At 45.6% G+C, this 13519-nt stretch overlaps 1 protein-coding gene across 1 annotated transcript in view; it reads left to right on the top strand.

The window, feature by feature from the left end:
- Positions 1-13519, top strand: part of SUSD5 (sushi domain containing 5) — a 45332-nt gene that overhangs the window by 23874 nt on the left and 7939 nt on the right. The window contains exon 4 of the mRNA XM_047769565.1: positions 3824-4012. Coding sequence (XP_047625521.1) covers positions 3824-4012 — 189 coding nt within the window. The remainder of the gene's footprint in view (positions 1-3823; positions 4013-13519) is intronic.

Below are 13519 nucleotides of genomic sequence, written 5' to 3'. Positions count from 1 at the left end.
CTTCCAAGTTTTCAGAACTAGATCCTGCAAGAGGAGAAAAGGCTGAGCTGTCCAGCCTGAGTCCTAAGCAGCTGAGAATGCTGGGAGAAAGAAGGAGGTTTTTGCCCCCTGGAATACAAGCTGGAATTTGGTCCAGCCTGGCTTGACTAAGGCTGATGACTTTAGCCCATTCTTTTTTTTTTTAAACTGGATTATAGTTGTGTTGATTTCAGGTATACAGCAAAGTGATAGAGTTATACATGTACATATATCCATTCCTTTTCAGATTCTTTTCCTATATAGGTTATTACAGATGTTACAGCTATAGTAGGTCTTTGTTGGTTACCCATCCCATATATAACTTTGGTGCATTCTTATTAGGATGCACTGCTCAGACCATGTGAACCCAGGGATGATGGCTCTCTGCTCAGAGAGTGTGCCTGGCTAATATAATAAAACAAGAAAAAGAAATAAAAGGTATACAGATTGGGAAAGAAGAAATAAAAAGTCTTTATTTGCAGATGACATAATTAGCAGTACAGAAAAAGTGAAAGAATTAATAAAAAAAAAACACAGAAAACAAACAAAAAACCTTCCTGGAACTAATAATTGAGCACAACAAGTTGCAAGACGCAAGGATAATGTACAAAAGTCAGTCATTTTCTTCTAAACCAGCAATGAACAAGTGGAAATTGACATTGAAAACACATTGCCATTTACATTAGCACCCTCAAAAATGAAATAGGTATAATCTTAAAAAAATGTGTACAATCTATGTGAGGAAAACTATAAAACTCTGTTGGAAGGTATCAAAGAAGAACTAAATAAATGGAGAATCAGTCCATATTCATGGGTAGGAAGGCTCATACATTGTCAAGATGTCAGTTATTCCCAACTTGATCTATAGGTTCAATGCAAACTCAATCAAAAGTCAAGCAGGTTATAGGCATTCCCATTGTGGCTTAGCAGGTTAAGAACCCAACTAGTATCCATGAGGATACAGGTTCAATTCCTGGCCTCGCATAGTGGGTTAAGGATCTGGCGTAATACAAGCTTCAGCATTGGTCAAAGATGTGGCTTGGAACCAGCATTGCTGTGGCTGTGGCATAGGCCCGAGGCTACAGCTCTGATTTGACCCCTAGCCTGGGAACATCCATATGCCACAGGTGTGGCCCTAAAAAGATACATACACACACAAACACACACACACACACACACACACACACACACAAAGTCAAGCAAGTTATTTTGTGGGTGTGAAGAAACTGATTCTATAGTTTATAAGGAGAGATAAAGACCCAGAATAGCTAACACATTGTTGAGGGAGAACAAGGTTTGGAGTATTAATACAACTAAACTTACATAAGGACACAGAAAGCAATACAACGAGGTATTGGTGAAAGAACAGACAAATATCAATGAAAAAGAATAGAGAGCCCAGAAACAGACCCACACAAATATAGTTAAATGATCTTTGACAAAGGAGCAAAAATAGACTGTTTATTATAGGTGCTGGAGTAACTCAACATCCACATGCAAAAGAAAAGAACCCAAACACAGACCTGGCACCCTTCACAAAATTTAACTCAAAATGGAGCAGAGACCTAAACGTAAAATGCAAAACAGTAAGACTCCGAGAAGATAATATAGGTAGAAACCTAGATGATCTTGGGTATGGTGATAACTTTTTCCATAAAACACCAAAGGCATAATCCATGAAATAAATAATTGATAAACTGAACTTCCTTAAAAACTTTTGCTCTGCAAAAGACAATATCAAGAGAATGAAAAGACAAACCATGGACTGGGGAAAATATTTGCAAAAGATGTATCTACTAAAGTACCATTATGCAAAATATGCAAAGAACACTTGAAATTCAACATTAAGGAAATGAACATCTCAATTAAAAATTGGCCAAAAGCCCCAAACAGATACCTCACCAAAGAAGATATACAGATGGCAGGCAAGTATATGACAATAGGCTCTATATCATATTTCATCAGGGAAATGCAAATAAAACAATAATGAGCTGCTCCTATACATCTAGTAGAATGGCTAAAATCCAGAACACTGATGACACCAAATGCTGGGAAGAATGTGAAGCAACAGGTACTCATTTATTGCTGGTGGGAAAGCAAAATGGTACAGCCACTTTGGAAGACAGTTTGGCAGTTTTTTATCAAACTAAACATACTCTTGCCATGCGATCCAGCAATCACAGTTCTTGATATTTATCCAAATTAACTAAAAACTTAAGTTCACATAAAAACATGGAGTTCCCGTCGTGTCTCAGTGGTTGACGAATCTGACTATGAACCATGAGGTTGCAGGTTTGATCCCTGGCCTTGCTTAGTGGGTTGAGGATCCGGCGTTGCCATGAGCTGCGATGTAGGTCACAGACAAGGTTCAGATCTGGCATTGCTGTGGGTCTGGCATAGGCCAGCGGCTACAGCTCTGATTCGACCCCTAGCCTGGAAACCTCCATATGCTGCAGGAGTGGCCCTGGAAAAGGCAAAAAGACAAAAACAAAAAACAAACAAACAAAAAACTTGTACGTGAATGTTTATACCAGCTTTTTTTTTTTAGGGCCACACATGCAGCATGTAGAAGTTCCCAGGCTAGAGGTCAAATCAGAGCTGTAGCTTCCTGCCTACGCCACAGCTACAGCAACGCAGGATGCAAACCGTCTTTGGCCTACACCACAGCTCATGGCAACACCAGATCCCAGATCCACTGAGGGAGGCCAGGAATTGAACCCAAGTCCTCATGGATAATTGTCCGATTCATTACCACTGTACTACCACGGGAACTTCTGCAGCTTACTTTCATAATTGCCAAAACTTGAAAGCAACCATGATGTCCTTCAGTAGCTGAATGGATCAATGCATTTACTACTTCCAACAATGGAATATCATTCAGTGCTAAAAAGAAATGAGCTCTCAAGCCATGAAAAGACATGGAAGAAACTTAAATGTATATTACTAAGTGAAAGAAGCCAATCCGAAAAGGCTACTTACTATATGAAAAGGCAACCAATTATATGACACTCTAGAAAAACTATGGAGACAGCAAAAGGATTGGGGATTGCCAAGAGTTAGGAGGAATGTATGGATATGTAATTATACATTTGTCAAAATGCATAGAATGTAGAACATGAAAAGTGAACTCAGATGTAAATTATGGACTTTAGGTGATGATGACATGTCAGTGGAGGCTGTGCCTGAGCGGAGACAGTACACAGGACCTCTCTGTACCTTCCATTCAATTCTGCTGTGAACCTAAAACTGCTCCAAAAATTAGTTCATTATATTTTTAAAAAGCAGGTACTCAGTAATAAATGTGATATAATCCCATTTATGTTAAAACACACACACAGTTGTGGGTATGTGTGCATCTATAGCTATAGCTGTACTTATTTGTATATACTAAACCTGTAACAGTGTTACCCTTGGGGTTGAGGTTGGGGGAGGGGTGAGGCACTCTCTGCTCCACTCAGTCTATTTCAGCATTTGACAAAGAGTACCCACCACTTATGCAAATAAGGCCAAAAGGAGCTCACTGCTTGGGCATATGTGTCTGGGTCCACCTTTCAAGGAGACATGAGAAGGGAATGTTGCCTGGCAATTTAAAAATACAAACTTGTAGCACTTTGTAGCACATTTAATCATTCATCTATGCCCAGTATTCTTCCAGGTCCAGAGGATACCGGGATGAAGGAGATCTCAGTTTAGGGGGCAGGCAGCACCCTCAGGGAGAGGAGTTTTCTTCTTAAGATTGTTTTTCCTCCCAGACTGAAAAGTTCTGCAGAGTTTGGGAAAACTGATTGTGATTCCTTGTCCTCAGAGAAGCCTTGTGGAGACCCACCCTCGTTCCCACACACCGTCCTGCAGGGACGCACCGGCTTGGAGATGGGGGATGAGCTGCTGTACGTGTGCGCCCCGGGCCACGTGACCGGCCGGCGCGAAACGGCCTTCACCTTGCTGTGTAACAGCTGCGGGGAGTGGTACGGCCTGGTCCAGGCCTGCGGGAAAGGTAAGCCGTGGGCTGCCCACCTCCACCTGCCCACCTGCTGCCAGCACAGCGGCTCGAAACCACTAGCCTGTCTCTACAGGAGTCCCCTTGAAGGAGGCTCCCAGACCTTCCCCGAGTCCTGGGCTTGAGAACATCTTTGCTTGGGGGCCATGGCAACATTTCACAGGCACTGTGCACCCCACCCCTCCCCAGCTCTTCATCTTCCAGGCTGGAGGTAAAGAGTAAAGCAAACCCTCTCTTCTCAGAGGACAGAACTGTTGCTGGGTCAACTTTCTAGCTTTTCCCCCTAGAAACCTGATCAAGATGGACTTCCATAAGCAACAATGCTCATGGTAAAAATGCTTCCGGATTGGTAAAGTGGGCTGCGGGGACTGTCCTGAATAGAGGGCAGGAAACCCAGCCTTGGGCTTCCTCAAGTGTGATTCTTGTGCCTGGGGACCCTGAGAGCTTTGTAATGGGGTTGTGACAAGAACTACTGGCTCTTGTGGGGCATGGGACTTTGTAAACCAGGGTGGGTCCACAGTGCCACATGCGAGTGCTGTCCTCTTGCACTTGAGCAATCGCAGGGGTGGAAAGTGGAGGGTGAAACAGGACAGTACCTCCAGGGCAGCTGTAAGGACTGTTCCCCTGCCTTGCTTTACTCCCTGGGCTGCCCAGTGAATCTGAATATTTGGCTGAGGCTAAAAAGACTCCTGGTGGGCACTGAGCTCCCCCAACCTGACCTGATTTCTCCAGATGCCCCCATTTCATCATCTTCCTATACCTGGGGCAAGGCTTCTACATCCCACCCCTGCCAAGCCCCCTGGGAATTCTCCCAGTAGCAGAAATCACTCTGTCCTTTAACTTCTACTCCTACCTGGATCTCATGCCAGGCCCTGAATTGTTCCTTGGCCTCATAGGGCTCCTCTCTTTCCAAGATCCTTCAGGGACCACCTTCCTGATCCCTCACCCATGACATCTGGGTACCAAGAGGAGGCTGCACTATAGAGGAGGATGACTCCAGCACCCCAGTGTTACTGAATTTATAGGTTAGTTGTGCTTAGACGGTCTCCTATGGGAGAACCAGGGTGAGACTAGGGCACTGTCTTATTGGCAAAATTCATCCAGGTTGTTGCCCAAGCTGTGATTTGTTGTGTTCGTTGCAATTTAGTATCCACAGTATGAATACACAGCCCCTTATCGCTGCTGGTGGTCCTTTGGCTTGTTTCCCTGTTATGATGGTTGCCGTCTTCACTGCAGTGATCATTTTTGTCCATATCGTTCAGTTTGCATGTCAACACATTTTTCTTGGTTCTTGGGAGTGGAGTCACTGTGCACGGGGTAGGTGTCTGTCCAGCTTTTGTGGATGCTGCCAGAGCATTTTCTTTTTTTTTTTTTAAGCTATTTTTTTCTTTTTTAATTGAAGTATAGTTAAACAATAATGTATAGGTTAACAGGTGTACCGTTTAGCGATTCAAATTTTTAAAGGTTTTGGATTTCCCATCGTGGCGCAGTGGTTAACGAATCCGACTAGGAGCCATGAGGTTGTGGGTTCAATCCCTGGCCTCGCTCAGTGGGTTAAGGATCCAGCGTTGCCGTGAGCTGTGGAGTAGGTCGAAGATGCGGCTCGGATCTGGCATTGCTGTGGCTGTGGTGTAGGCCGGCGGCGGCAACAGCTCCGGTTAGACCCCTAGCCTGGGAACCTCCATATGCTGTGGGTGTGGCCCTAGAAAAGACCAAAACAAACAAACAAATTTTTAAAGGTTTTACTCCATTTATAGTTACTATAAAATATTGATTGTATTCCCTGTGTTGTACAATGTATACTTGTAGCTCATTTTTTTAAAATTTTTTATTATGATTGATTTATAGTGTTCCATCAATTTCTGCTGTACAGCAAAGTGACCCAGTCATACACATATATACATTCTTTTTCTCACATTTCCTCCATCCACCACCACAAGTAATTAGATATATAGTTCCCTGTGCTACACAGCAGGATCAGAGCATTTATACAGTGTTTGGACCACTTTACTCTCCCACCAGCTGCGTATCAGAGCTCTGGTCCAGTATCCCACCAACCTTCAGGATTAAGAGACTTTTTACCTTTATTGCCAATCCGGTGATTACTTTGTGGTGACCCATAACATCCATTTCTCTCCTTGAACACTTATCACATGCAAATCAAGCATTAGCATTTCTTCAGTCAAGTGTCCATCCAAGATTGTTGCAGATTTTTCTGATTTGAATTACTTACATGATGTAGGATTTCTTTTTTACATAAAACTTTCTTAATGTGTTGAAATTCTCTCTTCCATTCTGTGGCTTATCTTTTTCCTCTTGAAGTGTTTTTGGATGAATAGTGAGATTTCGTTGTTGTCTTAAACTCTCTCCACACCTTTTAAAATTTGTTTTCTAGGAAGTTCCCATCATGGCTCAGTGGTAACGAGCCCCACTAGTATCTATGAGGATATAGGTTCCATCCCTGTCCTTGCTCAGTGGGTTAAGGATCCAGCATTGTGGTGAGCTGTGGTATAGGTCACAGATGCATCTAGGATCCTGTGTGGCTGTGGCATAGGCTGGCCATAGAGGTGCAGCTCTGATTTGACCCCTAGCCTGAGAACTTCCATATGCCGTGGGTGCAGCCCTAAAAAGAAAAGAAAAAAAATTTTTTTTAGTGGATAGATCGATACTTTCATAAAATGCAATAAAAATGAATTAACATAAAACCAAAGCAAAGATACTCCAAATAGAAACAAAAATGGTTCATTAAATAGACACAAAATGCCCCTGTCAAATTGTGACAAAAGCTTCTAAAAACTTCCTACTTGCCTTGTTGCATACTAGTAACAAAGTTACAGACTGGGACAAATCCTGAAGCACAATTTGAGCCATCTTCTAGCACTTTCCTCTGTTGTTGCTGCTTAATGGCAGGCAGAAGCTCCTGCCAGTTCTATGGATTCACCTGTCCGAGAAAATCAGGCAGAAGACTTGACTTCCTGTTTGTTGAAATGTCTTACCTCAAAGTAGACCTGAACTCACCCTGAGATGTCGGCGAGCTGGCTATATTTCTGGTGAGGCACTGAGGCTGTAGCATCCGATGAGCCACACCCATCACCCAAATGAGTTGTTTACTGGCCCCAGTAGAGTGAGAACTAAATGCAGGTCTTGTGTGTCTGGAATGGTGTTTATTTTCTCACCACAAAGCAGAGTTGTTGGAGCTTTCAGCTGCTGGGCAGGAATTTGGGTTTCTACAGTTGGCTGAAAATACAGACTGTTACAATTTTCATTACTCTGTAGATTTAACATTCAAAGTGTCTGTGTCATTATAAGAAGTGCACGCACGCGTGTGTGTGTGTGTGTGTGTGTGTTTTACAAGAATATCATCCACTTTGCATTTATTTTTTACTCCACTCTACATTTATTTTTCCAGTGAAGATCAACTTTTTTTGATTAAGGAACTGCTTCAAATTGGAGAAAAGGCATCCTGAAAGAGTGGGCCAAACAAGGGTTTTGGAGATGGACCCAGCTGGGTTGGGACAACAACCCTCCTTGTACAGCTGGTTGGCCATTCATTCATTCACTCACTCTCACTCACTCCCTTCATTTGGCAGGGTCCGAGGTACTGTGATTACCGCCCCAGCCCTAAAGGAAACTAGTAATCCGGGTGCCTTGGAAGAGACAGAAAAGCAGTAGATGTCGGGGTAGAAGGGAAAGCTTGCAAACAAGGTATCACAGAAGGTGAAATGTGAAAGAAAATGTGTGTTTCCAGGTGGAAGAAGTGCTCCGTGAGCTCAAAGGCTGGATTTACTCTAGATCCAGTAAATGGAAGCTAGAAAGTGTGCATTGGTTTCACAATCTAAGCAGTTTCTGGCAGCTTTGAGTTTTCAGTGTGTATCTCGGACGTGAGCTGCACCTGGGCCACATGCAATGAGCACAGGAGTGAGCTGGAGTGAGGAACAGAGCCAAGAGCAGACAATTGCTGCTGTTCACCCAGAGGATGGGGATGGGGTGGTGGGCAGGCAGAGGAGGGACAAAGAGTAGAGATGAAGGAGGATCAGGGGGCCAGAGAGATGGTGGCCTTATTTTATTTTGTCTGCATGCTTGTTCCAAGATGGGGAACACATCACTCAGAACAGGACCTGTGATGAGGACAGAGCTCAGCGAAGGCTCCTTCTTTCCCCTCTCCTCTCATGCTGACCCCAGAGGGTGTCAGGCCCCCTCACTGAAGGGATTTGTGAGGTGCTGGCTCCTGGCTTCCTCATGTATTATTGACTCCAGCTCCTTTACAACAGATAATCCAAGGCAGTCTGTGACTTCAGCTGTCTAGAACTTGGGTAAGAAATTTGTCTCTGCCAGCAGGCATCTCAGATTCTGGAGACAGAAGCTGGTCCCTCCAGCGAGGTGTGGCCCAAGTGGCTTTAGACTTGATGGAGACCTGGTGGGCAAGCTGCTGGTGACTTCCTAACATGTGGCTCCCAGGCATTCCAGACTGGTGTCCCCAGCTGTCTCACCTCTCCAGGGAGCACTTGTCACCTCTGCTCTGGGCTCAGCTACTGACCCTCCCTCCACATCATGTGGCCGTCAAGGCTCCCCCCGCTGTCCCCACCTCAGAGTTTTCCTTATGTTTCCTGTGAGCTGCTGGAACCCACTCAAAGTGCTCTGGTAGAACCTGCCCCAGGAGTTCCTCTGCTGAGGTCGTGATAGAGTCCCTGCCCCTTATTCCCCTCATGACCTCTTCAGGCCCAGAGAGCCTCAGGCTTGGGTACCTTGGAGGTCAAGGCTTAAAAGAACTTGGAGCTCAGATGAATTGGGGCTTAGGGACTCAGGGCTACTCTGAAGAGTGTTTTGCTCAGATTTGTCATTGTTTGGGCATCTTGAATATAGCTAGATGATTTGGATTGGGATCTCTAGGAGCAGAGCCTATTCAGACATGCATGCCTTGTTGAGGAGCAAAGGCTAGTGAGGGAGGCAGTAAGGATGTGGCTTCAGCTGGATCCTTGCTTTGCCTGTGAGTATGAATTGCACCCCAGGCTTGGCCCCACTTGGAAGCAAGGGCACCAGCTGGAGTTCCTCCACATCAGTCTGTCATGGGCTGCAGGCTGCTGTGCACAGAGGGCAAGGCAATTTGTAATCCCCCAAGTGAGGCTCCTATTCCTTCAAGGGCAGTTCCCCAAAGGAGGGAAAGCTGTGAACCCTGGGCTGCCATCACTCTCAGCAGCTGGGAGATGGATGCCTTGGCCTGGGAAAGGGGGATGGCACCAACAGCACCCACAACAGAGAACTTAGTTGGTTATTAAAGCATCAGTTCAGCAGAGCAATGATTTCGAAATAAATCCATTAATGGGGGGGACTGCCTGAACGAGCGTGGTGACAGTTAAACTTTGTGATGGTGAGTAAGCATGAAGGCACAGGGGTGCATCCAGCTGGGAGGTCAGTGAGTGGCTGATGCAGGAGGGTGCCTCAGCCTCACACCACCTGGGCTGTGTGTTCACCCTGACATTAGGATCCAGCCTTCAGTGGTGCTGGTGAGGTCTTTCACTTAAGCACAGGGAATTTAGCCTTGACCATCAAGCTGAACGGATGCGGGAGTTCCTGTTGTGGTGCAGTGGTTAACGAATCCAACTAGGAACCATGAGGTGGCGGGTTCAATCCCTGGCCTTGCTCAGTGGGTTAAGGATCTGGAATTGCCATGAGCTGTGGTGTAGGTTGCAGACGAGGCTTGGATCTGGCGTTGCTGTGGCTCTGGCATAGGCCAGCAGCTACAGCTCCGATTAGACCCCTAGCCTGGGAACCTCCATATGCCATGAGAGCAGCCCAAGAAATGGCAAAAAGACAAAAAAAAAAAAAAAAACCTGAACGGATGCAGACTTCTTTAACTGCCATTTTCTCCCCTTTGCATTTTGGTATTTCTCTAGCTTTGGTTCCTAGAATCCAGATCTTGGTCTGATTATTTCATTTTCCATTCTCCTATCTGAATCCACACATCGTCTTGGTTTCCATTCCCACTGGGGCAGCAATCTCATACCTCTCTAATGTTCTCCATATCCAACTATTGCTGGTTGTTGCTCTGATTACAGAAAAATCCTGGTGCTTTTCTCCTCTGACACGTTATGTGCAGCAGATTTCCCTCATGCTATGTTTGGTTTTCTTTGGGCTTCTTCTTCTTCCTCTTCTTCTTCTTTTTTTTTTTTTTTTTTTTTTTTTAGGGCCACCCCCTCAGCGTATAGAAGTTCCAAGGCTAGGGGTAGAATCAGAGCTGCAGCTGTCAGCCTACACCACAGCCACAGCAATGCCAGATCCAAGCCACGTCTGCAACCTACACCACAGCTCACAGCAACGCTGGATCCTCAACCCACTGAGCAGGGCCAGGGATCAAACCTGGGTTCTCTTAGATACAAGTTGGGTTCTTAACTTGATGAGCCACAGTGGGAACCCCTGGGCTTCTTATTATATCAAGTCTCATATCATCTTTAAGACCATATCCATCTCTAGCCATGTGTTCCCTTAGGAATAGTCTCTGACCTCCCAGCACTCCAAGAGGCTGTTCTGGACACATGACCATGGTGCCATGAGGGTCTCTTTTGTGGTTCCCTGGGGACAGTGACAATTTCGCTACTCACTGTCCTGGCCTCTAATTGCCTGCCACACCTCTGCCCTCTCCTGACTCAGCACCCAGTGGTCCTGTGGCCTCTGCCCTGGGCTGCAGGTTTTAGCATAAGACAGACCCTCCGGCAAAAGAGACAGAGATTCTTGCTCTGTGATTTGCCCCTTATCTCTCCTTTAAAATTTGCCCTGACAAAGGGGACCTGCTAAGACAGGTTCCGAAAGGCCTTTAAGATTTTCCACCCCAAATGTGCTTTCTGGTCTATACTATAGGAAAGTAAGTGACCTTTGACCTCACTGCACCAGTCCCACTACCTCTGAGTCCAACAACAAGTAGACAGCTGTTCTTTTCCCCTTCCCTGGTCTATCATAGCTGTGGAACAAGACCCATTCCCTAGGTGGGCACCAAGAGCTGTCATAATGTGCCAGACCTGCTCCAGGTCATCTCTATCCTAGGAGTTGTTTTTGTTTTGTTTTGGGTTTTGTTTTGTTTTGTTTTTGTCTTTTTAGGGCCACACCCATGGCATATGGAAGTTCCCAGGCTAGGGGTTGAATCAGAGCTACAGCTGCAGGCCTACACCACAGCCTCAGCAATGCAGGATCAGAGTCGCATCTGCATCCTACACCACAGCTCACGGCAACACCAGATCCTTAACCCACCGAGCGAGGCCAGGGATGGACCCGCATCCTCATGGATACTAGTTGGGTTCGTTCCTGCTGATCCACAACAGGAACTCCTCATTTTGTTTTTTAACAACTCTATTGAGGTTTAATTTGCATACAATAAACTTCCCCCATTTAAAATATAAGAGTCTCTGAGTTGTCACAGATGTGTACACCCATGAAACCACCACCAGAACCAAAATGTAGAACATTTCCATCTCCCTCAAGTTTCTTTGTGCTCCTTTCTCCAAGAGGAGTTTTCCACCCTTTATCACTCTTCATCTTCACAAGTCTGAAAGTAGAAATGACCAGCTCCAACTGGCAGATGGGAAAACTGAGGTCCAGAGAGGTTCAGTAACCTGCTGCATCAGACAGCCAGAGAGAAGCAGAGCCAAGATGTAAAACCAGACACATCTCACTCCAACATCTGTGCGGTGTGTGTGCTTCTCCAGGGGCCTCTATCAGCATGAGGGGAGCTCAGGGCTTGCTTTGCAAACTGGCTATTCCCTCCCTAAGTTCCTTTGCTATTTTCTCCCATTTCTAAAACCCTTCTTTTGTTTTCTTATATTAACTTCAATTTCTTTTTTTTCCCTTCATCTTCTAGACTTCCTTCATAGAATAAAAGCCAGAGACTGCACTGAATTTAGAAGTTCCTTGTCAATATTGCCATATTTGTTCAGAGGTTCATTGAACCCGTGGTTATTTCTGGCTTGTCTGGTTGTCTTTTTTAAAATTACTATTTTTAAAGGCTGTGTAGCCAAGAGCAGAGGGAAAAAAGAAGGCGTGTGTGGGCTTCCAGAAATGCAACAACATGAAAAAGAAAAAGATGTAAAGTGGCAGCACTGGGAGAGCCCAGGGTTCTGGGCTCCAGCCTGTGCACTCTGGCCCCTGATAAAGGACTGGCAGTGCCTGAGCCACCCTTCCCCTGTATTCCTGAGTTCTATCCATCTATAGTCTTCTGTTTTCCTAAAAGTAACGGTTAACTATAAAACACACAAGGAATGACCTGATTTTTGCCAAGAGAGCCATCAAGTTTACATTTCCTGCACCCGTTGGTTTAAATCAGAGGGCCCAGCGTTGTGCTGGCCCAGGCTTCAGGAGAGCATGGGGGAGGGCAGGGCTGAGGAGCTGCTGACAGTTAAGGAGAACAGGGACTCAGGAAAGCAGAGAGAGGTGAGAGAAATAGCACCTCCACAGGCAAAGGGCTGGGCTTCCCCATCTTGACGCAGAATGTAATTTGGGGTTGAAATTCAGTGAGTAACGAACTTTCCCATTACTCAGAAGGGGCAAAACAGGCTTGGGAGACTTTGTCATGAGTAGACTCTTTGTAAACGGTTGGTGTCCCTGTCTTCGTTTGAGGTTTTGGCAAAACTGTGACAGAGTGAGAAACTGTTTCTAAGCCAGGCCTTGACCTGCCAACCTGAGCATCCAGGAAGAGCTTGGCTCGGGGCCCAGGGCTGCTGACCAGGGATGCTCTAGGCCCAGAAGCTGCAGACAGACAGACATATACGCAGAGCTCAGACTGACCAAATGGGTCCAGGTCAAGGCAGGCCAACCACAGCAGGAGTGGGCTGACCTTTCCCAGACCCCTAGCTCTAACATGAGGCCCTGGGCCAGTGTTTCCTGCACAGGGAGAGGTCAGGGAGGAGAAGATGGCTGATGTCCTGTCTATATTCCAGGTGTCTTCTGACTTCATGAAATACTTAAGCTCATGGGGTAGGTTACATGGGAGAAGCAATTTAGCCGACACTGATTATGCCCAGTACTGGGACTAAGATGTTCATTACCATTCTTTGCTACTGTCACAAATCAAATAGCGCCCTGGATAATGGATTTCTAGAGTGAATCAAGATTGATCACAATGGGCTTCCATCACTCCCTTATCACCTCTCCATGTGCTCATTTATTCATTCAACAAGCATTTCTAGAGTGTCTACTCTATTCCAAGTACCCCTCTGAGTGCTGGGAAGACAAAGGCAGCATATGTCCCTGTTCTCAGAGTTCCTGGGCTGGAGTTGCTGTACAGTGAGAGCCAGGTGGTGTGCCCAGGGCAGGGTCACCAAAAACAGAGATGGATGCTGTCCCCACAGTTCCCACAAAATATTACTCCAAAATGAGACCATTTAAGGTTTATGTCTCAAATACCATCAAGGTTTTGATTGATTTTCCTCTGTACATAAAAGGGTGAGACGTGTCTCTAAAGTATTCTGAACCGACCCCCTTATCATAAATATCTTTCATTTTACAATGACAGCCCAT

The sequence above is a fragment of the Phacochoerus africanus genome, chromosome 1 (genome assembly GCF_016906955.1).
Source record: "Phacochoerus africanus isolate WHEZ1 chromosome 1, ROS_Pafr_v1, whole genome shotgun sequence".
NCBI classification, from domain to species: Eukaryota; Metazoa; Chordata; class Mammalia; order Artiodactyla; family Suidae; genus Phacochoerus; species Phacochoerus africanus.
The sequence above is the reverse complement of the archived record's forward strand: the minus strand, read 5'-3'. Positions and strand labels throughout refer to the sequence as shown.